This window comes from Diceros bicornis, assembly GCF_020826845.1.
Source record: "Diceros bicornis minor isolate mBicDic1 chromosome 3 unlocalized genomic scaffold, mDicBic1.mat.cur SUPER_3_unloc_2, whole genome shotgun sequence".
In the NCBI taxonomy this organism is placed as follows: Eukaryota; Metazoa; Chordata; class Mammalia; order Perissodactyla; family Rhinocerotidae; genus Diceros; species Diceros bicornis.
Window position 1 is genome coordinate 1,292,982 of NW_026690898.1, and position 24,010 is coordinate 1,316,991.

A 24,010-nucleotide genomic window follows, 5' to 3' on the forward strand; every position below is an offset into this window, starting at 1 on the left:
TCATGGGGTGATGTGGAACACAGGTGACTGGAATTATCTGGAGGCTTCTACACTCACATCTGGAGCCTGGGCTGGACTAAATTCAGGCTCAGCTGGGCCTGCTGACTGCAACACTGACACACGGCCTCTCCCTGAGGCTTGTTTGCTGTTAGCCCCACTTTCTTGGAAACCTGGCCATATTCCAGTCTCTCCTACCTTATTTGAATCTTAAACAACCAAGACTTGACCCCTAGAGTCTCCTCTCCAACTTTTGAAACCATAGGTAAACTTGTTCCACTCAGAATAAACTACTTTTAGATCTCAAATTTGTATTGAAAGAGGTCTCATTTTTCTGCAGCCCTCGTGGAATTTGGGCTGCTGGTTCCCTCCCTAGCAGAGATGCAGGCCTGCTATATTCTCTCATCAGCCTCCCTAGTCTCTCTTTCCCCCTGCCCTCCCTTTCTCCCTCTCCCCAATCGCCTCCTCCCTCCCCTCCCTCTACATCTCTTATTTGGCTCCCGGAGTGCTGGGATAGGGCCTCTTAACACTCCATAGAGACATCTCCCCAAAAATGTTGTAACTCACTTAAACATCAAATGATAAGAGGGATTCTAGGAAAACAGTGGCAGCACAGCCTTTATTTTTAAAAATCTCCCTGAATTCCCTTATATAAATATAAAAAAAAGATAGAACAACTAGGAGAGCAAACCAAAAATTCATGCATAATATCTATGACAAAATTATGTGACAAAATATGAGTGAGTGGAACAAACTACTGATAGCAACTAAACCCCCATTATATCTGCAATTGTACAGAAGGAAGTGGAGGGACAGCAAAAGTATGAATGACGTTCCTGAGAATGCAAGAACCTCCACATCGTCAAGCGGTACTCACTGGCAGGCTGAGGTGAGAAGGGCAGCCCATCTGGAAGGGGGCTGCAGGTCCATTTCAAGGGTTAGAACAGAGGGACTGCGGTAGGTGCAGGAGCAATCCGGGCCCTACCACTCCAGAACCTTACCAGTCTAAGTGCCCTTTCAGCAGAGCTCTGCACTGAGGAGAAGCTGCTGGGAGGGAACTCTAAATTGAACTTAACTGGGACAATAACGGCAGAGGAAGAATCTTCCCATTTCAAGTGGAGGAGGGGAAAAGAGCCAAGGGATCTAAGAAAGTAAGAGGCCACATACAAACATTCTGGGAGAACAACAGAAGAGGGAGCTCTGGAGCCATAAAACTAGGAAAGCCAGCCTGGCCCACCTGCCCCTCCTGAGTGCAGGAGAACTCCTCTCACCAGACATAGGCCCAGAAAAGATTCCAGGTCTCTTTATCAGTAAAGCGCAGGTAACGACACCTCCACTGCATAGGGCTGCGGCAGCAGATGAGATAATGTATGTAAAGCAGCTGGCACAGCATCGGGTACACAGTAAGCACTCAAAGATGATCGAAATTATTACCATTATTATAAACATTAGCATATCAAGTTTATATAACAACCTTAAGCCTAACTCTAACAAAAGATTAAAGATTTCAGTTAGGCCACAGTGAAGTGTGGTAAAACACCACTGTCCCACTCCAGAGGACATTTCCCAAGTTGTCCACCCCGGACTCAGCACCCTCCTCCGCAGAACAGTATTACCCAGTACATAATTGCTCAATTCTGCCTCTCGCCTTCCCTTTCCCCAGCTGCAGGCTGACCCTTTTCCAGCTGCTCACACATCCTTGCTTCAGAGAGCCTCTTACAGCTCCCTGGTCTACGATTTTCCTTTATGATCAATTTTCCGCCCTGATTATCTTGTTTCTGGAAGGTATCTCAGGTTTTAGGAAAACTTCTGATCACACCCAATTGGATGATGATTTCCTGGTTGAACTCGCAGACTTCTGGAGCCTCGCTGGTGACCTCATGTACTGATGCTAAGCACAAGCTCTACTTACGGTGCATCATACCCAACACTTCTCAGTGAAAAGGGCTAAATAAAACAAACTGTCCATTTTGTCAGGATTCTGATTCATTGATGCTAGAAATTAAATTTATCAAATTGCTAAGAGTCAGAGTAGGAGAGACAGAAGCCAAGTTCATTTCTGACTTCAAAAAAAAAAGAGGTTGGCCATTCCCTTTATATGTCATGTATGTCCCTGCATCTTGACTTCCAGAACCACACTATCAGATTACCATTAACTATCAAATGCCAACATGTGCCAGCCACTGTACCAGGTGCTTTAGCTGAAAAAATCAATCTGATGAAGATAGTAAACTAGAACTTTGAAGTCAAATTTAATTAGTCAAAAGATGATACTGGTCAAAAGGAGATCCAAGACTATAATCACAAAAGGTCATGGCTCTGCCAGTCTTCCTGTGGTCTAGAGCAGGGAAAGAGAAAGAGAACATTCCAAACAAATCAGTAAGTTCCTGATTTGTTTCTTGTGATCATCTCTAGTTAAAGAAAGGGAATTAGGGACAGGGCTAGCCTGACAGGAGAAATAAAAGGGAACAGGTTCATATTCTGGATAATTTTTCATAAATGTGTACAAAACATAATATTCTGAAATCACATATTCTCCATGTCAGCAGACGGTTATGAGTTTGGAAGGCTTTCTAGTAACCACACATAATAAAATAAGAAAGTACTGTGTATAATCTAAAAGGACAAATTGTTAAAAGACTTGGGAGGGCTCATCACAAGGAAAGAAAGATGAAATGGAAGGGGAGAAAACTGTTCCACCAATAGATTTAAAAGGTAAAACACAAACTAAATTAGAAATGACTTTGTCAAAGCTATGCATTTCATAACTAAAACTGAAAGTGGCCAAACAATATCTGGTTTCCCCGGCCTTCATAAAGGAAGCAGCAGCCAAGTGGAAGCGACTATGAGGGAGAAGGGAAGAAGACACACCAGGTAGGCTTCAGGGTGCTGATACTATTTCTTGACTGGGTGGGGGTTACCAGCTGTGTTCACTCTGTGATAATTAATGGAGCAGTACACTCATGATTTGTTCACTAGTATGTAGGCTATACTTCAATAATAAAATTCATTTTAAAAAGAGCACATGACAAGGACTTCTGCTTCTTGTAAAGGCATCCTAGGTAATGCAGGCCAATCCTTGCACTAAGAACAAAAAAAAGTATAAAAAATATCTCTTTGATAGCTTAGAGAGATAAGGCAGTGATGAATTACAGGATCAAAACCTAGAAAAAAAGGAAATTCAGAGAGATAAGCCTAACATCTGGGGCAATTTTTCTTTGAAGGGCATGTGCCAATTCCAGAAAAGGCAGCTGAGAGTCTGAGAAGCTGAGTGGAGCTCCAGGCAATCCCACAGAGTGGGAGAATAAAAACTGAAGTCCAGGTCTACCAACGAAGGGGAACCCTAATAAATCACCCACACTTTGCACTGGAACTTCAAAGGGCTGCTTCCTGTGGATAATGGTGAAACTGAGTCTGGCCCTCAAAGGGACCAAGGCCTGGCTTCACACTGTCTCAATTCTTCAACCTGGATGAAAGGGACCCAGGATCACTTCTGCCCCAGGCGCCTGCCAGAAGCAAATGCAAATCCTCTTTAGAGGAGGAAAACTTCCTTGTCCTCAAATCACTCCCAAAATGCTCCTACACAATATCCATTCAAAAATTGCCAGAGATTTGAGAAAAACAAGACAAGAGTGATTAAAAAGCGAGAGAAAGAAAAGAAAACAGAAGCAGACCCATGGGGAAGAAATGGAGATCCAGTCTCTAAGGTACTTATACTGTCTGGAAAGAAAGTAAAAATATTAATTAACAATAGATTTTGAAAGGTCAGAAACTTATAGATGAAACAAAAATTAGTAAATATATAGGTGATTAGAATCATGTAATTATTAAGCTCGAGCTAACGGAAACATACAGAACCCTACCCAATGAAGAGTGAATATACATGTTTTCAAGCATTATGGGCATTTATAAACATTGGCCATTACTATGGCCAATCAACAAAGACCAAAGCACAGATGTTGTTCAGAACACATTTTCTGCCAACAATGTGATAAAATTGGAAATCTATAATGAAAAGAGAATCCTCTTTTCCCCTAATATGTTTAGAAACAACCAAAAATCATTTTACATAATACCTATGTCAAAGAAAAAGATATAATAATTATAAACATTTAGATAATTAAATTAAAATACTTAAAACTGAATGGGAGTGATAGCATTATTTGTCAAAACCAGTGGGGTGCAAGTCAAGCAGTACTTACATGGAAATTTAAAGCCTCAAAAGTATATGTTCTAAAATGGGAAAGATTGAAAATTAGGCATTCAACTCAGTTAGAAAAAACCACCTGGTAAAACCAAGCAAAGTAAAAAGGGAATAATAAAGATAATAACAGAAACAAACGAGATTTTTAAAAAGCAACAGATGGGATGAAATCTGATTATTTGGAGAAATTAATAAAATAGACAAATCTCATGCAGGATTGATTGATGAAAAAAGTTGGGCAGACAAAATTATGAATGAAAAAGAAACATAATTATTGACACGGTAAAAATTCTAAAATATAGGGTCCAGCCCCATGCCCTAGTGGTTAAGTTTGGCATGCTCTGCTTTGGCGGCCCAGGTTCAGTTCCCGGGCGTGGACCTACACCACTTGTCGGCAGCCATGCTGTGGTGGTAACCCACACCCAAGATACAGGAAGACTGGCAACAGATGTTAGCTCAGGGATGATCTTCCTCAGAAAAAAAAAAAAAAAGAAAAAAAGAAAAAAAATTGTAAAATATAAAAGCTGCCCACAAATTTGAAAACTTAGAAAAGTATTAAGAAACTAGAAAATTTTTCTAGTACACTCTACATTTTCAAAATTGACTCAAGATGAATGAAAACATCAATATACGTATAAGCATTTAAGAAACAGAAAAAGTAGACAAAAATTGAGAGAATTTTCATCAGTGCACCTGTCTTGCAAGAAATGTTAAAAGTTCTTCTGGTTTTAACCTTTGCAAGTGTTCTCAGTATCCCAGACTCCTGCCTTTGCTCTAGGTCACCCACCTCTTCTGACTGAGGCCAGAAGCCTATGGTGAGAAGGGTGGGAAAGGCTGGGGAACCAGGTTCAGGTCGGTCAATGGAGACTTCTTTTAACATCTCCCGCACAGACACTGAGTGACAATTAATGCCTACTTTGCTGACCATCTGGTCTGAGGACTGCTGCCCTCTTGGAAGCCTGGTTCTGGACTTTTAAAAATTTAAACCAAAATAAAGATAAGGAAAGTCTTAGATTTTTCAGATCAAAGTAGGTGAGCTAACAGGAGAGGCACAGGCAAGACTGGGGAATGAAGTGCCAGGCAGAACAGGAAGGGGATACACTGACAGCCCCACCTGCTGGCACCAGGTTATCTTTTCAAAAGTGTAATGCACAACCTTACTTTGGGAACAAAAGCAATCATTTGTGGGGCAGCAAGAAAAAGCTCAGGGGGCCACTTGTTGAGGGGCAGAGGTCAGGTCCAGGAAAAACAAGAGACAGTGGTGAAGAAAAAAAGCAAGTGAAGCAGACACTTGAAGGCATCATCACATCTGAAGGAACACTGAATCCATAAACATGCTTCCAGCTCCGCTTAGAGTGACTTGCGGGTAAATTCTACAAGAAACACAGTTTTATGCAAGAATTTCAGATGCAAGAACTTCCTTCCCATATTTAACTTTGAAGAGGGGCTAAATTAAAATCACTAGAGGAGATTCACTTCATGTGATCACATTTTTATGACCCTGAGAAACCAAGGCTTTCATTTATTTAGTGTAAAAGGCAGCATTACGTTTTGCTGTCAGCCATACTCCAGGGGGGAAGGAACAAAGCAACTCTGCGAGTGCTTTGCTCAGCTTGAAGAAAGGCACACAGCACTTCCTCAGCTTATTTGAGGCTGGAAGGCACAAAAATCAATACGGACAGAGCAAAAGGTCAAATTGCCACCGCTTAGTTTTCTTTTCTTTTCCTAATTAAATAATCTCATTTGCTTCTGGAGCTTCCTTATTCAACCTAATGAAATATTATCTCTGATATTCCAGTTTTTTAGGCAGTAGAGAGTTACTGGGAACCAGCCCAGGGTATCAGTTAAGAATACAGACTCTGGACCCAGACGGCCGAGCTCAAAGTACACTGAGCCACTTTGTGACTTTGAACATAACTTCTCTGTGTCTCAGTTTTCTCCTTTGTAAAAGGGTAATGATGATAGGAATAAATGGATTATTATAAACAAAGCTCTTCACAACAGTGCCTGGCACAGAGTGGGTGCTATTGAAGGGTATATCACCATTATGATTGTGATTTGCATGGTAGAGCACAGAAATTAAGAGCATGAATTCTGGCATCCGGCGGTCAGTTCGAATGCTAGCTGCACCTCTAAGGTTATTTAATCCTTCTAAACCTCACTTGAAATACTCCACTTGGCATCTGCAGCACAACTTCTTCTTGGTTCTCTTGATTCTTCCCTGCAGCTTCGCCTCAAACTCCTTTGCTGTTTCCTTCTCATTTTCCTGACCTTGAATGTGGAGCCAGGCCTTGGGCTGCTTTCCTATTCACACTCATTGCCTAATGTTCTTCTCAGGGTCCACGGCTTTAAAGTGCATTTATACTCTGATGATTCAGTAAAGTTGCAGGATACAAAATCAACATACAAAAATCAGTTGCATTTCTATATAACAATCCAAAGAAAACAATCCCATTTACAATAGTATCAAAAAGAATAAAATACTTAGGAATAAATTTAACCAAGGAGGCAAAAGACTTGTACATTAAAAACTACAAAACATAGCTGAAAGAAATTAAAGGAGAGACAGACAAATGGAAAGATATCTCATATTCATGGATTGGAAGATTTAATATTGTTAAAATGTTCACACTATCCAAAGTGAGCTACACATTCAATGCAATCCCTATCAAAATCCCAATGGCATTTTTCACAGAAATAGAAAAACCAATCCTAAAATTCATATGGAACCACAAAGGACTCTGAATAGCCAAAATAACATGGAGAAAATGAACAAAGCTGGAGGAGTCACATCTACTGATTGCAAAACATATTACAAAGCTACAATAATCAAAACAGTATGGTACTGGCATAAACACAGACACACAGACAAATGGAACAGAATAGAAACCCAGAAATAAATCCACATATATATAGTCAACTGATCTTTGACAAGGGCATCAAGGAGGCACAATGGGGAAAAGATAGTCTCTTCAACAAATGGTGCTGTTATTCATGTGCAAAAGAATAAAACTGGACCCTTATCTTACACTATACACAAAAATCAACTCAAAATAGACTTAAAAATCAACTTAAACGTAAGACCTGAAACTGTAAAACTCCTAGAAGAAAACATAGGGGAAAAGCTGCCTGACATTGGTCTTAGCAATGATTTCTTAAATATGACATCAAAAGCACAGGCAACAAAAGCAAAAATAGATAAGTGGGCCTACATCAAACTAGAAAATTTCTACACAGCAAAGGAAACAATCAACAGAGTGAAAAGGCAACCTACAGAATGGGAAAAATATCTGCAAACCATATATCTGATAAGAGGTTAACATCCAAAATACAAAAGGAACTCTAACAACTCAACTGCAAAAAACCAAATAACCTGATTAAAAAATGGAGAAAGGATTTGAATAGATATTTCTCAAAAGACGATATATAAATGGCCAACAGGTATATGAAAAGATGCTTAACATTACTTATCATCGGGGAAATGCAAATCAAAACCACAATGAGATATCACTTCATACTTGTTAGGATGGCCATTATTAAAAAAAAAAGGAAAGAAAAGAAAAGAACAAGTATTGTTGAGGATGTGGAAAAACTGGAACCCTGTGCACTATTAGTGGGAGTGTAAAATGTTGCAGCCGCTATGGAAAACAGCATGGAAGTTCCTCAAAAAATTAAAAATAGAACTACCATATGATCCAGCAATCTCACTCTGGCTATTTATCCAAAAGAACTGAAATCAGGATCTCAGAGACATAGCCGCACTCCCATGTTCACTGCAGCATTATTCACTGCAGCATTATAGCCAAGAGGGGGAAACAAACTAAATGTCATCGACAGATGAATGGATAAAGAAAATGTAGTATATAAATGCAATGGAATATTATTTAGCCATAAAAAGAAGGAAATCCTGTCAGATGCTACAACATGGATGAACCTTGAGGACATCATGCTACACGAAAGAAGTCAGTCACAGAAGGACAAACACTGGTTGGTTCCACTTATATGAGATATCTGAAGTAGTCAAATTCATAGAAGTAGAAAGTAGAATGGCGGTTGCCAGGGGCTGGGGGAAGAGGGAAATGAGGATTTACTGTTCAATGAGTATGACGTTTCAGTCGTTCAAGATGAAAAAGTTCTAGGGATATGGTATACAACAGTGTGCTTACAGTTAACAATATTGTACTGTACATGTAAAAATGTTAACTTTTCAATAAATGGTGCTGGAACGGGATATCCACATGAACAAAAATGAATCTAGACACAGATCTTATACCCTTCACAAAAATTAACTCAAAATGGATCACAGACCTAAACGTAAAATATAAAACTATAAAACTCCTAGAAGATAACATAGGAGAAAGTCTAGATGACTTTGGGTATGGTGATAACTTTTTATTTGTTTATTTATTTTTTATTTTTTTCTGAGGAAGATCAACCCTGAGCTAACATCCACGCTAATCCTCCTCTTTTTGCTGAGGACGACCGGCTCTGCGCTAACGTCTATTGCCAATCCTCCTCCTTTTTTTTTTTTTTTCCCCAAAGCCCCAGTAGATAGTTGTATGTTATAGTTGCACATCCTTCTAGTTGCTGTATGTGGGACGCAGCCTCCGCATGGCCAGAGAAGCAGTGCGTCAGTGCACACCCGGGATCTGAACCCGGGCCGCCAGCAGCGGAGTGCGCGCACTTAACCGCTAAGCCACGGGCCCGGCCCTGGTGATGACTTTTTAGACACAACACTAAAGACATGATCCACGAACAAAATAACTAATAAGCTAGACTTCGTTAAAATTAAAAAACTTATGCTCTGCAAAAGATAACATCAAGAGAATGAGAAGACAAGCCACAGACTGGGAGAAAATATTTGCAAAAGACACATCTGATAAAGGACTTATATCCAAAATATACAAAGAGCTCTTTAAAACTCAACAATAAGAAAACGAATAACCCAATTAAAAAACGGGAAAAGATCTGAACAGACACCTCACCAAAGAAGATATACAGATGGTAAATAAGCATATGAAAAGATACTCAACATCATATGTCATTAGGGAACAGCAAATTAAAACAAGAAGATATCATTACATACCTATTAGAATGGCTAAAATCCAAAAAAACTGACAATAACAAATGCTAACAAGGATTATAGAAACAAGAACTCTCATTCATTGCTGATGGGAATGCAAAATGGTACAGCCACTTTGGGAGACAGTTTGGGAGCCTCTTATAAAACTAAACATAGTCTTACCAAACAATCCAGCAATTGCACTCTTCGGTATTTACCCAAATGCACTGAAAACTTACATCCACACAAAAACCTGCACATGGATGTCTACAGCAGCTTTATTCATAATTGCCAACAATGTGGAAGTCACAAAGATGTCCTCCAGTAGGTGAATGGATAAACTGCAGTACATCAAGACAACATAATATTATTCAGCACTAAAAAGAAATGATCTATCAAGCCGCAAAAAGACATGGAGGAACCTCAAAGGCATATTACTAAGTGAAAGAACCCAATCTGAAAAGGCTACATACTATACGATTTCAAGAATATGACATTCTGGAAAAGCCAAAACTATAAACTGTAAAAGGATCAGTAGTTAGCAGGGGGTGGGGGTGGGGGTATGAATAGGTAGAGCACACAGGATTTTTAGGGCAGTGAAAATACTCTTTATGATACTATAATGATGGATACATGTCATTATACATTGTTCAAACTCATAGAATGTACAATACCAAGGGTGAATTGTAATATAAATTGTGGACTTTGGGTGATTATGATGTGTCAATGCAGGTTCATCAGTTGTAACAAATGTACCACTCTGGTGTAGGATATTGATGATGGGGGAGGCTATGTATGTGTAGGGGCAGGCGGTATATAGGAAATCTCTGTACCTAATTCTTAATTTTATTGTGAACCTAAAACTGTTCCAAAAAATAAAGTCTTAAAAAATGTTAAAAGGATAGATCTCATGTTATGTATTATTTTATTTTATTTTATTTATTTTTCCCCCCCTAAGCCCCAGTAGATAGTTGTATGTCATAGTTGCACATCCTTCTAGTTGCTGTACGTGGGACGCGGCCTCAGCATGGCCGGAGAAGCGGTGTGTCGGTGCGCGCCCGGGATCTGAACCTGGGCCGCCAGCAGCGGAGCGCGCGCACTTAACCGCTAAGCCACGGGGCCGGCCCTGTATTTTTTTTTAAACACAAAAAATATATGTATATCCAGAATTTGACACTTCTCACTGCTGCCACCCTGACCCAAGGCACCACCACCTACTCCCTAGATTACTGTAATATTCTCTAAACAGGTCTCCTTGCTCCCACCCTGTCCCCTACAGTTCATTTTCCATTAAGCAGCCAGAGTGGTTCTTCACCTCCCTTGAAGCACAATCCAAAGTTCTTCCTACAGCCTACAAGACCCTTTGTGATGTGGCCCACTGATATTTCTCTCACTCCATCTCCTACCTTCCTCACTCACCTGTTGTGGTCCAGCTGCACTGGCTTCTTTGCTGTTCCTAGAAACACCACGTATGCTGCCACTAGAGGGCCTCTGTACTTGCTGTTCCTGCTGCATGGTATTCTCTTCCTCAAGATATATCCCACTCATCTCCAAGACACTGAAGGAGAGAAATGAAACATAAATTGATAAACAAACAAATATACCAGGGTGAAAATTAAGGTAACAAAGAATAAAGCAGGTTAAATAGACAGAGAAGGCATGGGTACAATTTAATGTGGCTTACTCTCACTCACTTTAGATCTCCTCTCAAATGTCAAATCACCACAGAGACTTTCCCTGCGTATCCTACACTAAATTGCATCTATGCATTCTCTATGCACTTAACCTGCTCGTTCTTTGTCATAATATTTTCACACAGATTGTTTATTGGTTTGTGTTTTCTTCCTCCCCTCCACACGCATGATCATAAATACCATAAGAGCAAGAGTAGTGCCTGGGACAGAGTAGGCACTCAGTAAATATTTAATGTTAAATGAACAAAGTCCTATACTAGCTATCTATAGACTCGTAACAAACTACCCCAAAGCTTTGTAGCTTAAAACAACAACCATTTTGGGGCCGGCCCCGTGGTGTAGTGGTTAAGTGTGCGCTCTCCGCTGCTGGCAGCCTGGGTTTGGATCCCGGGTGGGCACCACGCACCACTTGTCAGGCCATGCTGTGGCGGCATCCCATATAAAGTAGAGGAAGATGGGCATGCATGTTAGCTCAGGGCCAGTCTTCCTCAGCAAAAAGAGGAGGATTGGCATGGATGTTAGCTCAGGGCTGATCTTCCTTACACACACACACACACACACAAAAAAAAAAAACAATAATAAAAAAAAAAAAACACCACCATTTTATTATATCTAATGACTTTGTGGATCAGAAAATCAGTCAGGGCTTGGCTGAGTGGATTCTTCTGTTTTAGGTATTATTGAGAGAGGTTATTCAGTGATATCAGCTGGTGGATGCACTTGGTAGAGGGTCCAAGAAGGCTTCGCCTACATGTCTGGTACTTTGGAGGGGATAGCTGCAAGGATGGGCACAGCTGGGACCACAGTCTAGAGCACCTACACATAATTTCTTTACCACGGCAGTCTCAGAATAGTCAGACTTCTTACATGGTGGTTCAGGGTTCCAAGAACACATGTTCCAGCAAAAAGAGTGGCAACTGCACGGCCTTTTATAACTCAACTTTGGAAGTCATAGAGGATCAATTCTACCATGCTCTATTTGGTTGAAGCAATCATAAGCCCATCCATATTCAAGGGAAGGGGAGAGAGATCCCATCTTTTAATAAGAGGAGTGTTGAAGAATTTGCAGCCATATTTCAGATTGCTACAACCCCATACCTCACAGTACAGAGCTTTGGGCCTACTAGGTATTCAGGAAATTTTGGTTGACTCAAAATGGAATTACAAAATGGGATTTTCAACTAAGGTACTATAACTAGAAGAGAGAACAGTTTGGTTCTTTAATACAGGGGTTTATAAAAAATAATTAATTTTAAATGGTCTACATAATTTCAAAACCAAAAAACTAAACATCAAACTCAAAACAGACCATCTATGAGGGGCTCACCAATAGACTGGACATAGCTGAGGAAAGAATCAGTGAGCTTGAGGATATGTCAGTACAAATTTCCCAAACTGAAATGCAAAGAGAAGGAAGAATGAAAAAAAAATGGGACAGAACATCCAAGAATTGTAGGATAATTACAAAGGGTGTAACATACAAGTAATGGGAATACCAGAAGGAGGAGAAAGAGAGAAAGGAGCAGAAGGAATATTTGAAGTAATAATGGCTAAGAATTTTCCGAAGTTAACAACATATACCACCAAACTACAGATCCAGGAAGCTCAGAGAACACCAAGTAGGATAATTACCCAAAAAATCTACACCTAGGAATATCACAAAAATCCTTAAAGTGTATGCACCTAGCAACAGAGCATTGAAATACACAGGCAAAAAGTGATAGAACTGCAAGGAGAAATAGATAAAGCCACTATTATAGTTGAATATTTAGTCACCTCTGTCGGTGACTAACATATCCAGCAGGTAAAAAGCAGCAAGGATATAGCTCAACTGAATAGCACCATTAAATTGGATCTAATCGACATTTATAAGATACTTCATCCAACAACAGCAAAATACACATGGTCACATGGAACGTTTGCTAAGACAAACCACATTCTGGGCCATAAAACACACCTCAACAAAGTTACAAGAACCGAAGTCATAGAAAGTATGTTCTCAGACCACAACAGAATTAAACTGAGATCAATAACAGAAATATAGCTAGGAAATCTCAAAATATTTGGAGATTAAACAACACACTCCTAAACACATGGGTAAAAGAGGAAGTCTCAGAAGAAATTTAAAAATATTTTGAACTGAACGAAAATGAAAATACAACTTATCAAAATTTGTGGGATGCAGTGAAAGCAGTGCTTCCAGGGAAATTTATAGCACTGAATGCACACATTAGAAAAGAAGAAAGCTCTAAAAGTCAATAATCTAAGCTCCCACCTTAGGAAACTAGAAAAGAGAAGAGCAAATTAAATTCAAAGTGAGCAGAAGAAAAGAAGTAATAAAATTTAGAGCAGAAACCAATGAAATTGAAAATAGGCAAACAATAAAGAAAATCAAAAGACAAAAAGCTGGTTCTTTGGGGAAAAACCCAACAAAATGGATAAACCTCTAGCCAGGTTTATTAGTCTGCTCAGGTTGCCATAACAAAATATCACAAATTGGGTGATTTAGACAACAAAAATTTATTTTTTGCAATTCTAGAGGCAGGGAAGTCCAAGATCAAGGTGTCAGCTGATTTGGTTCCTAGTGAGACTTGCAGATGGCCACCTCTCACTGTGTCCTCACATGGCAGAGAAAGAAAGCTCTGGTGTCTCTTCCTCTTCTTTTAAGAGACCAGCCCTATTGGATAACGGCTTCACCCTTATGATCTCATTTAATCTTTATCATCTCCTCATAGGCAATCTCATTTAAAGCTCAGGGTCCTCTTCCAAGTTCACTGGTTGTTGGCAGAATTCAGGTCCTCGTGGCTATAGGACTGAGGCCCTCAGCTCCCACAGGGCACATACCATCGTCTGCCACATGGCCTTCATCACAAGATGGCAAGTTTGCTTCTTCAGGTGAACAGGAGAGTATCTCAGCTGCTTTGAATCTGATTTCAGTAAGTGCCCAGTCCCTTTTAAAGGTTGATCTGTTTAGGTCTGGCCCACCCCGAACAATTCCTTTTTGATTACCTCAAAGTCAACTGATTTGGGGACTTTCATTATGTTTGCAAAATTCTTCACCTCTGTCACGTAACATAGCCTAATCACAGAAAGGAAATCCTTCAAACTCACAGTCCTGCCCACATGCAAAGTGAGGGGATTATACAGAGTGTACATCAGGGGGCAGGAACCTCAGGGGCCATCTCAGAATTCTGCCCACCAGTGTATACAATTAATCCTGATGAAACTAATGATGTCAGATTAATTCTCCTAAATCAAGTTACTCACCATACCACTCTTCTCTTAAAATAACCTTCAATAGTTCTGGAAAACACAGAGAAGGAACTTTAAATTCTTTACCCTGATATTCAAGGTCTTTCTCAAACATGACCCAGGCAACATTTTAAACCTTTACTCCAACAAGCCCTGCTCAATGAGCCCTTAGTCACACGCTTTGCTCTGCCCTCCCACGCCCTTTGTGTTCTCTGTATCTGCATTCCTTCTTGCACTCTTCCTCCAGACCTCATTCACTCCTTTCCCTCCTCCTTCTTATTCAAGCCTTTACAGCCTTCAAGATGCTGCATCAACACCCCGGGATAAAACCTTTCCTGACCCTTTTGACTCACACTGAGGTTATCTTCATTTGAATTTGTCCTCAAGTACTGTGGTGGATTGCAAAAAGCAACCGTAATCTTCTCATTCCTGTGTGCAATCATTTGCAATGTGACTTTGCCACTCATCCCATCAAGAGGTGGATTATATTTTTTCACCTCTTGACTCTAGGCTGGGTCCTGTGACTTTCTTTAGCCAATGGGACATGAGCAAACCTGACACAAGCAGACACTTTAAAGCATTTGTGCACTGGGGCTTGCCCTCTTGCTGTGCTGGGAACCCTGCTACCACCACCAGGTGACTGAGGTTGGACTACTCTACTGGACGATAAGGGACACCTGGCCAAATAATTCTTGTAGCCCCAAATGACACTGGGCCAACCACCTGGCACCTGAAAAATAATAAATGTCTGGTGTTTTAGGTCATGGAGCTTTGTACCAATGTTTGCAGCAAACTACTCTTTAACAATGAGATTCAAGGTCCTCCTTTTTAACAACATTGCTTTTACTCAGCTTCATTCTAATATGCTTCCTTGTGAGAAATGTGAATTATAGCTTGCAATGAAGGAACTGTGCAGGAAGCACAAGCTGGTCTTCAATTATCTGGAAATATCCATGGGGGTGGGTCATGAACCTTCTCAAAGATGCTTGGCTTTTAAACAGAGAAGCAATCCATATGTCCATCAACAGATGAATGGATAAACAAAATGTGGTATATCCATACACTGGAATATTATTTAGCCTAAAAAGGAATGAAGTTCTGATACCTGCTACAACATGGATGAATCTTGAAAATGTTATGTGAATTGAAATAGACCAAAAGGACAAATATATAAGGGGGACAAAAAAGTTTTGGAAATAGGTAGTGGTGATGGTTGTACAATATCATGAACATAATTAACGTCACTAAATTGTACACTTAAAAATGGAAAATTTTATGTTATATACATTTTAACACAGCATTTAAATATTAATAATATAATATGCCAAAAACTCTTGAATTATACACTTTAAATGGGTGGATTGTATGGTACGTGAATTATATCTCAATAAAGCTGTTAAAAAGTTTTTTTAAATAAAACAAACAAAAAACAAGAGACAACACCACCAAAAGTCACCCTTGATTTCACTTTTCTCCTCAGATGGAAACTACGCTGCATACTGCACATCTATTTTCCCTTCACTGCCAGGAAGCTTAAGACCAAGTTTTATGTTCAAGGTCAGCAACTCAGCTGGCACATAGATGTGCTCAAACATAGTATCTATCATCATTCTCATCAAATCAGAGGTTCCGCTTTCCTGTTCAGATCCTTCTATGTGTCTTCCTTTGTCCCATCTCTCGATCTTTGTTAACTAAAATTCATTCAAGTGACTTTTCTCCAGGCCCCCAACAGACCCTAAAGTAAACTGAGATAATGAACCTTTGAGGTCATAGTATTAGCTCTGTAAATATGACACTATAGTCTCAGATGAATAATTAACCCTCAGAGCAAGGAGAAGAGCTCATGCTAAAGAGGAAATAAGAGAACGCAGCGCCTCAAAAGCGGTGAGGATGTCAGCAGTTTAACCAGGATCATTTAAACCACCTTCAACCTATTCCTGGGTAGTACTTTTTTTTTGTTTTGTTTATTTATTTATTTATTTTTTCCCCCAAAGCCCCAGTAGATAGCTGTATGTCATAGATGCAAATCCTTCTAGTTGCTGTATGTGGGACACGGCCTCAGCATGGCCCGAGAAGCGGTGCGTCAGTGTGCGGCTGGGATCCGAACCTGGGCCGCCAGCAGCGGAGTGCGCGCACTTAACCGCTAAGCCACAGGGCCGGCCCCTGGGTAGTACTTTTACCACAGAAAAATCAATGGGCTCAAATTTGGTAACAGACAGAAAACAACCATTGCTGACTGACCTTTCATCCTGGGACCATTCCATTAGGACAAACTATTCAAAAATTCCCCAAATGCCCATATTTTCTAACAAATTTTGGAAAACTATATCCCAAAATTCTGAGGAACTTGGCTTTAAGATCATAGGAAAAAGTCAGTCATATAGGAGAAGGAGAGAGAGAACATTCTTAATTCTATACACATACCCAACTTTTTTCATCTCAGAAAAAGCCTGAGTCCTGGGTAAGTACGCTAGTCCCCCAGTTAATCCACCAAACTACTTACTTGTCCAATGAATTGCTATAAAAAGAAGCCTACAAATACGAAACCCAAAACAGATACATTCTATCTCTAGTAATAAAGTTTCTGATGATGTAGTATATAATACCTGTACCTCTTTGACGAGAGAAGTATTCTTACTAGAAAAATCCAATGGGGGGCCAGCCCGGGGGCACAAGCGGTTAAGTGCATGCGCTCCGCTGCGGCGGCCCGGGGTTCGCTGGTTTGGATCCCGGGCGCGCACTGACGCACCACTTGTCAAGCCATGCTGTGGCGGCGTCCCATATAAAGTGGAGGAAGATGGCCATGGATGTTAACCCAGGGCTAGTCTTCCTCAGCAAAAAGAGGAGGATTGGCAGATGTTACCTCAGGGCCAATCTTCCTCACACACACACACAAAAAAATCCATTTGGCTTGCCACTCTAATAAATCAAATTTCCCAATGACAGGAACCATGTTGGTTCTTCCATCCACAGTACAAGTACTTTGTACTTGGATGTGCTATTAATAAATATTTCTTGAACATCACTTTAAAGTCAATCAGACTATAAATTAAAATTTTCACCATAAGTAGATAATGAATGGTAAGAGGCAATACATTAAAGGTGCAATGCTGCTCTAAAAGAGAACATATCCCCTCATATACAAGGATGCCCACTTGGCTTTTCACTGTTGCTGGGACTGTTGGAAAGAAAGAGTGACGGCATCACAGTGTAACAGAAAATTCTAGTGGTGGCATGTGGGTTGGGGAGGCAGGCTGTATGGAAGGTCTGCCCCAACGGCCTCCGTGTCATTCCTATGCCCCTAGCCTTGATTTCCTCATTTTTAAAAGGCGAGATCTACCTTAGTTTATTACATAGGTTCCTTCCACTCCTAAAAGAGATTTGATGCTATTAGAGTTATTTTTCATTGCAGAATTGGTTTTCAACAGTTTCCATGTTTTCTACACAATTCCACCTAGTACCTCCAATCAATAATAAAAAATTATACATGAGCTTTCATGAGTTGGATATTATAATAAGTGCTCAAAATGTATAACACTGATGTTGTTCCTATTTAACATTAAAGATTCCAGTGTCCTCATATTTACATTCAGAAAAAGAAAGCTGGCTTAGATATACACTTAGAAGAACTTATTAACTCATATTTAATCGTATGACAAAAATGACACCATGGCAAGGGATATTAGGATTAAGCAAATTAATTAGATACAAAGTTCCTAGCCTCTAAAGCTGAATTCCTAGTAAGTTTAACCGTTTGTCACCTTCTGTGTTACCACAACTTCAAAATGATTTGTTTTCTTAAAAGGCTGGAGGGTAGGGGTGGGGGGAATGACTTATGAATTAACCAGGGATTGTTTGGATATAATTATAAACTGCAAATCACCATGATTTCAATGATATTCAGACTTTTAAAGCTATTTTATAAAAAAAGAAAAGAAAGCAAATTAGACCTTTGCTAAGAGATTATTTATGAGTAAGGAACTTATACATTCATGACTGAGTGTTCGACAATACATTCCCAGTGGAATGATCTCTAAAAATGTCTATAATTAAAAACAGAATAGTAAAAAAAAATTCAATGGCTTACTCTCTTGTTGGTGAGTTAGTGGAGGATTCCTTTTTTGAATCAGGAGAGCTTAGAGTTTGCAAAATACAATTATGTTTTTCGGTGGATAGGGCACCTCTTTCTTGCTCAGAGTGGATTAATTTTAAGGCCTCTATTCCATCTTCTCCCTCCATCTTGTCACTCGGATTTGGCTGTGGTTCTGGACTCTCTAAAATCAGATCATCTTCACTTACGGCAACTGTGAGGTCACTGCTGCTGCTCAGACTTTCCTCTTCCTGCTGTTGCTGCATTTTCCTGAAGGGCTTCTGTGCCTCGGGGTCCCCGTGAGGAGGATGATCTGGAAGAGGGGATATGAAGAGACTACTGATCACTAAGTGCAGGGAGAAGCGAGGTAAGACGTTCCACCTCACGGAATGGGATTATTCATCAGTTAAAACATGTAGAAACGATCCATGATTAATTACAGTATTTAAAAACTCATTAAAAATATTTTATTAAATATATTAACAATATAACAATGAGTTTAAAAATCAGAGAATTCGCTTGTAAGAATATTTCCACATACATATTTAAGAATTCATTAGAATGGAATTTGTTGGCAAAGTCACCACTGTACTTTGTTTTTTGACAAAAGATAAAATTAGAGAGTACACTTTGTTCTTACATAAGACCACTACCACCCAGAAAAACTAAATACCAACAAAAATCAGCAAACAATCTCAGCCTCTCACCCCACCTGAGAAACCTTCCTGAGCAGAATGCTTCTCTTGAGAACACTTACTTTCAGATGCACAGTATTCTGAGACTGATATCGGAGCGACTGGTAGTCTGGCACTGTCTTCCTTGACTTCAATATGTTCCCGTGTCAGTATTTCTCCCTCTGATGCCCCTGATCTGCTGGAACTGTCACACTTTAAATCAGTGGTTCTGCTCCCTGGACATAATCTTCCCCGTAACAGGGAATGGAGTTCAGCAGACTTTTTGCTTTCAGATAAATTACTCTTGCCGTGACGTGAGTTGCTTCCTATCTCCAAGCAATGAGTCTGTTCCTCCTCAGACAATGGGCTGGCTGTGACTGGCGTTTTCTCACCAATCTGAAGAGATGTCCTTCCATCTATTTTGTCAGACTTATTTAAGCACTGTGTGCCACTATTAGTGCAGACTACATAGCTGTCTGTCACATCACTGCTCTGGGCTGTCTGTTGCTGTGAACGTGGGTCAAGAATTGTTCTGAAGTTCTTCGTGGGTTGGGGAGATTTCTGCTCTGTACTAACATCTCCAGCGCTTGAGATGGCTGACATTTGGCGGCCCATAAAGATTGTTGCTGGTTGATACAATCCTCTTGACACAGCTGTCCCCAAGTTAATCCCTGCCTGCATTGCAACCTGCAGCACCAAAAGAGACGTGAGTTAAATGTACTGTGTATGAACAATTAGGTTGTTTAGGTTGTTTTCAGAAATGAAATGAGGAAAAGGAAGCATCACCATTGAAATCAACAGCTACCATGTTTATAAAACTCATGGCTTCCTACAAAATGAATGAGCAAAAAACTGGTATAGTCCATACTCTTTAATTTTAAAAACAGTGTTGGTTCACAAAGCAAATATTGTCAAGGAACTATGGAATCTATATTTTTCAAAAAGAAATGCATACATTGCACAACTATGTGAATGTACTTAACGCCACTGAATTGTACACTTAAATGTGGTTAAGATGGTAAATTTTATGTTATGTATATTTTAGCACAAGCAAAAAAAAAAAAGCTGTGAGTTCTAGCCACTTTCCTCAGAGATGCTCAGATTTGATGGAGCTAGGAAGGTACCTGATGGAAAAAAAAAAAAAAGGGAGAGGGAGAGAAAGAGATGCATACAAAGGACTACCAGAGGTTTCAAAACTCTATTTCTGGTAATATGTGTAATATAAAAAACCCTCCAATAATAACATTCAAGATTGCATTATAATATTCTGCATATGTGCAAACAGCCATAATTTCTAGTCAACCTCAAATAACAACAACAGTTTTTCCTGAACATTTTCAAATAATTTTAAATACATTTAAAGCAATTTAAATTTACTGGCACGTCTATCAGGAGAATGAACATTGTCTCTTCCTTGAAAAGAGAGAGGGGAGGGGAGAGGTGGAAAAAGAAACAGAAGCAATTGGTTCAGTGGCTTGATCAAGGACGCACAGTGGGAAGCAGAACTGGAAGTAACAACCCTGAAGCCTTGAGGAATTTAAGTGCTTTTCTTCCAAAGAGACCAAAGCATCTCCACATATACAGTAGCATTTAGTTCACAGAGCCCTACAGAATAGATGGGGAGACATATTTGCACCCCTTTTCTGCATATGGAAAAACTGAGGCCCAAATGTTCAGACAGAAAGTGCCATAAACACAGCTGAAACAGAATCAGGTGTTGCTTCTCTTCAAATATACCATCTCTTCTATTCCAAAAAATAAAAGAAACAACTTTGATGTTAAAAACAAATGAACAGAGATGTCAGAGAAAATGGTAGAATAAGAACCTCTCAAAATTCTATGTTTCATAAAAGAAACAGTGACACTGGAAAACATCTTCGACACTGGAAAATAACTTAGAATTCTGGAGATTAACCACAGGCTTGCAGCAATCAGGGGAGCATTTACTCAAGAAAAACAACTGAATCTTGGTAGGAACAGTACACTTTATGGTGCTTTATCTTGTCCTATTCTCATTTCCCACTCTTCAGGTCTGCGGTAACTTTGAAAATCCACAGCCTGTAACCCAGCAGTCTAACAGCTACTGGAAGGAGTGGAAAAGAGATGGAATTCCTTCAACACCCCATTCTCAGAGAACTGTCATTACGTGACTTATCTGGTGGTTTCCTGGAAGGCTACACTCACAAGACTGTCTTTTTTTGACTTGACTTGAAGCTCACACAGTGCAAAAAGCCTTCTCCTTGGGGGTATTTGTCAAAAATAATCAGAGACAGGGGGCCGGCCCGGTGGCGCAAGCGGTTAAGTGCGCGCGCTCCGCTGCGGCGGCCCGGGGTTCGCTGGTTCGGATCCCGGGCGCGCACTGACGCACTGCTTGGCAAGCCATGCTGTGGCGGCGTCCCATATAAAGTGGAGGAAGATGGGCACAGATGTTAGCCCAGGGCCGTCTTCCTCAGCAAAAAAAAGAGGAGGATTGGCGGATGTTAGCACAGGGCTGATCTCCTCACAAAAAAAAAAAAAAAAAAAAAATAATCAGAGACAGGGGCCGGCCCAGTGGCGCAGGCGGTTAAGTGCACGCACTCTGCTGCGGCAGCCCGGGGTTCGCCGGTTCGGATCCCCAGCATGCACCGACGCACTGCTTGTCGAGCCATGCTGTGGCGGCGTCCCATATAAAGTGGAGGAAGATGAGCACGGATGTTAGCTCAGGGCCAGTCTTCCTCAGAAAAAAGAGGAGGATTGGCATCAGATGTTAGCTCAGGGCTGATCTCCCTCACAAAAAAAAAAAAAAAAAAAAAATCAGAGACAATTGTTTAACATCAAGGCTGTATATAAAAGTTGGGCAGTAGATAACAGTTGGGCAAACAACAGGCTAACTAAAAACCTTAAAAGGAAAAGCTGGTTAACAAGATGTCCATAGGGGGCTTTGAAAAGCTCCAACACACTCCTGGAAATCCAGATGGCCACCTGCACGCTCAGGCCTTGGGCATGCTCAGGAAAAGTCCTGAGAAGGGCCTAAGCTCTCACCTCAGGCTCACCCTGAGGCTCTGTGCAAGCACTTAGTAAAGGTCAAGGTGGAATCGTAAACTGCCTGGATGAGGGCTGAAGGTGTGCCCGAAGACACACTCAAAGCCCCTTGGCAAAGACTGTGAAACTTACTGGTTTTAGGCATTTCAAAAAACTCTGTCTAATCACCAAGACAAAAAACAACAAATGTTGGAGAGGATGTGGAGAAACAGGAACCCTCATACACAGCTGGTGGGAATGCAAATTGGTGCAGCCTCTATGGAAAACGGTATGGAGATTCCTCAAAGAATTAAAAATAGAGATGCCCTATGATCCAGCCATCCCACTACTGGGAATCTATCCAACGCACCTGAAATCAACAATCCAAAGAGGCTTATGCACCCCTATGTTCATTGCAGCATTATTCACCATAGCCAAGAAGTGGAAGCAACCTAAGTGTCCCTCGACTGACAATTGGATTAAGAAAATGTGGTATATATATACAATGGAATACTACTCAGCCATAAAAAAAGACAAAATCGTCCCATTTGCAACAACATGGATGGGCCTGGAGCGTAATATGTTAAGTGAAATAAGCCAGAAAGAGAAAGACAAACACTGTATGATCTCACTCATATGTGGAATATAAACCAACACATGGACAGATAAAACTGGACTGTGGTTACCAGGGGCAGTGGGGGTGGGGGGTGGGGGGTGGGCACAAGGGGTGAAGGGAGTCATATATATGGTGATGGACAAACAAAAATGTACAACCCAATATTTCACAATTTTAGAAACCATTAAAACATCAATTAAAAAAAAAAAGAGAGAGAAACCTCCACAGAAAACCCCCAAAATGAAATGGTAGTCAGAAACACAAAGGAAGAGAAACAATGGAAATATAGATTAGGTGGGATTAAGCCCTCATGTATCAATAATCACTCTAAATGTAAATTGATTGCATTCTCCAATCAACAGACACAGAGTGCTGGGGTGGATTAGAAAACAAGACCCAACAATATGCTGCCTCCAGGAAACACATCTCAGCTCTAAAAACAAACAGGCTCAGAATGAAGGGATGGGAGACAATACTCCAAGCAAATGGCAAATAAAAGAAACTAGGTGTTGCCATACTTATACCAGACAAAGCAGACTTCAAGATAAAAAAGACTATGAGAGACAAAGAGGGGCAGTATATAATGATAAAGGGGACTTTCCACCCAGAGGACATAACACTTATAAAGATATATGCACCTAACACAGCAGCACAAAAGAATATAAAGCAACTATTAATAGACCTAAAGGGAGAAATTAACAGCAACACAATAATAACAGGGGACCTGAACAACCCACTTACATCCATGGATAGATCATGCAGAGAAAGGCAACAAGTAAATAGTGGAATTAAATGAAACATATGATCAGATGAACTTAATTGATATATATAGGGCATACCCTCCTAAAACAGCAGAATACATGTTCTTCTTAAGTGCACATGGAACATTCTCAAAGATAGACCATATGTTGTGAAACAAGGCAAGCCTGAATAAATTTAAGATTGAAATCATATCAAGCCTCTTTTCTGACCACAATGCTATGACACTAGAAATCAACTACAAGAAAAAAGATGGGGAAGTCACAAATATGTGGAGACTAAAGAACACGTGACTGAAGAACCATTGGATCAATGAACAAATCAAAGGAGAAATCAAAAAATACCTGAAGACAAATGAAAATGAAAAGACAACAAAAGAACTCTTACTGGATGCAGCAAAAGCAGTTCTAAGAAGGAAATTCATAGCAATACAAGCGCACCTCAACAAACAAGAAAAATACCAAATAAGTAACCTTAAACTACACCTAATAGAACCAGAAAATGAAGAACAAATGAAGCCCAAAGTCAGCAGAATGAGGGAAATAATAAAAATTAGAGCAGAAATAAATGAAATAGAGACTAAAAAAACAGTAGAAAGGATCAATGAAACAAAGAGCTGGTTCTTTGAGAAGACTGAAACAAAATTGACAGACCCTTAGCCA

General features: G+C 40.1%; 1 protein-coding gene across 1 annotated transcript in view; it reads right to left on the minus strand.

Moving 5' to 3' along the window:
• LOC131402051 (centrosomal protein kizuna-like) overlaps positions 1-19,654 on the minus strand; it is a 39,284-nt gene extending 19,630 nt beyond the window's left edge. Inside the window, exons 1-2 of the mRNA XM_058537027.1 lie at positions 19,057-19,654; positions 18,297-18,612 (exon numbers count right to left, since the gene is read on the minus strand). Of these exons, the coding sequence (XP_058393010.1) occupies positions 18,297-18,612; positions 19,057-19,654 (914 nt within the window). The remainder of the gene's footprint in view (positions 1-18,296; positions 18,613-19,056) is intronic.
• Between the last annotated feature and the right edge of the window lie 4,356 nt (positions 19,655-24,010).